We start from the raw sequence: 2,277 nt of genomic DNA, 5'->3' as shown, positions 1-2,277 counted from the left end.
TTATGTCACGTAAAAAACACCCGTGGGCACTTGTTATATTCACACGTTTTTGCCACTAGTTATAGCTTATAACATCACCACACTTATGTTAGCAATTGACTACATAGAATTCACCGTTGTACATAGTCCTTTCACAGGTAAATAAATTTTTAGGTTGCTAACATTGATATTTAGTAATTAAATGTGTGAAAATTATTACTTACAATTACATTAATTCAAAATAACAAATGTTGACTTCAATAATCCAGATCTTTATGTTTTCATTATTGAGATTCTTTTATTGACATTTATTCTTTTATGACCAATTATCCTAATCTATATTCATCTTTGAATGATTTTTATGTCAAATATAAAATGAGAGTCATGGAGGTGGACAATACAGCATATGTAGATGTAATGACATATTTATAAATTATTGAATTAGTAAAAACATTTTTATACGAAAAACATTTAAATTACAATGTTATTCAAATGCTCCAGCACAATAACTATAATTAGACATTAAAATACATTACATTGTACAGTGTGGTCATTGTTATGGGGAACATTTATCGAGCGGTGAGGTAAATCGGTTTAGCTCCTCCCAGCAAAAACAGCACGTCGCGTGCAAGTTTGGATCCACGGAATACCAATTCATTACAGCAAGAAGTATAAAAACATTTCATCATGCTAAAAAGTGTTCAAAGTCTTTATAATTATTTTTCGAATAATGTTTGAATAATGATATTCATACTTTTAAAACGAAATTATTTTCTGTTTAATGAGATGCATATACTCATAATGAGAATTTTCCACATTTAAAATTCATGTCTCACGTGTTGATAACTTGGATGAAAATAGGCAAATGAGCACAGTTCACATTCTTATGCTATTTGCACATACACATAATAAAATACATGTAAACACAAAGTAAATCGATGGATTTGCTTCCTAAAAATATAAATCTTTTCGGATTGAAATAAAATTGAGTTTAATTGCAAGCTGTTTTCTAATCATCTAGTACAAATTTCAACACATTTTTGTCAAATCATGCAGTGAAATCTATTATTTATTTGCTAATTTTACTAATTACAAAACATTTAGTTTATCACATTCTACATTACAATAAAAATAACACATTATAAAAGCACATTAGAAAAATTATCTTTATCAGACATTTCTAATAATTTCTTGTTGTATGTAAAATAGATATATATCCGACTGATGTTTTTATCAACTGAAAACAATATTTTTTTAGTGTTAATTAATAATATAATAAATTTATAATCACATATAAAATTTAATGTGTGTGTGTATGTGTGTACGCGCGTGCGCACTAGATATCCGACGTAGAACTGACCAACCGAAAGAAGGAGATTACGATAATCTGAAAAAAAATTAAGTATCATTTTATAAATTTTGCAATGTTCTCAAGTAATTAATTCAAACATAGAAGTTTGCTACACGTTCATTCACTTATTGTCAGATGTTTGAGTAGACTGGACTCGGAAGGCATGTAAGAACGCTTATTTATTAGATCTCGTCATAGCAACGATGAGCATTATCTGAGGGTCGCCACTCGTTGCGTTACAATTTTCGTCGGCGCGGTCGCGCATCGCTCCACCTCTCGATCAGATGATACTGTTTCTAGAAAATCTAATAAATAAGCTGTTTTAGATGTTTCCGAATCCGGTCTACCGCTTTCTACATGCTGATTTGCTTAGACGTTTGAACTAATTACTCGATACCGATTGCGAATTTTACACAATGGTACAAACTTTTATTTTAACCAATCTACCTCCATTTCGTATTGGTCACTCGTACATCCGACTCCCTGTATACAGATTAAAAAAATATTTGCAAATTGTTGAATGAGTAAAATATAGATTATTGTACGAAAAATATTTAATTACAATGTAATTTTCAAATGCTTCAGCACAATTATTATAATTAGGCACTAAAATACCTTACATTGCAAAATGTTGTCATTGTTATGGGGAACATTTTTCCAGCGGTGAGATAAATCGGTTTAGCACCTCTTAGCAGCACAAACAACAAGTCGCGTATAAGTTTTGGATCCATGGAATACCATTTATTACTGTAAGCCGCATAATACATTTCATCGCACTAAAATGTGTTAAAATTATCTCATTTAAATTATACAATTAAGGTATTCATGTAAATAAAGAACAAACAATTAATTTTTCTACTTAAAAAGTTGTAATAAATACAACTTTTACAAAATTTAATTTAAATAATACAGGGTGTCTGATGCAAAAGTAGCAACTTTGAAAATAG

At 29.6% G+C, this 2,277-nt stretch overlaps 1 protein-coding gene across 1 annotated transcript; it reads right to left on the bottom strand.

The window, feature by feature from the left end:
* Positions 1-1,516: 1,516 nt before the first annotated feature.
* LOC105558204 (odorant receptor 49b-like) lies at positions 1,517-2,157 on the bottom strand. The gene is made up of 2 exons (XM_012005784.1): positions 1,951-2,157; positions 1,517-1,813 (listed from the first exon to the last, which is right to left on the bottom strand). Exons 1-2 carry the CDS (start codon positions 2,095-2,097, stop codon positions 1,760-1,762), a joined length of 201 nt encoding a protein of 66 aa, XP_011861174.1. The 5' UTR covers positions 2,098-2,157; the 3' UTR covers positions 1,517-1,759.
* Between the last annotated feature and the right edge of the window lie 120 nt (positions 2,158-2,277).

The sequence above is a fragment of the Vollenhovia emeryi genome, unplaced genomic scaffold (assembly GCF_000949405.1).
Source record: "Vollenhovia emeryi isolate VEMERY1.0 unplaced genomic scaffold, V.emery_V1.0 DF939364.1, whole genome shotgun sequence".
NCBI lineage: Eukaryota > Metazoa > Arthropoda > Insecta > Hymenoptera > Formicidae > Vollenhovia > Vollenhovia emeryi.
Note: the sequence above shows the minus strand (reverse complement) of the source record. Positions and strands in the feature narration are given on the sequence as shown.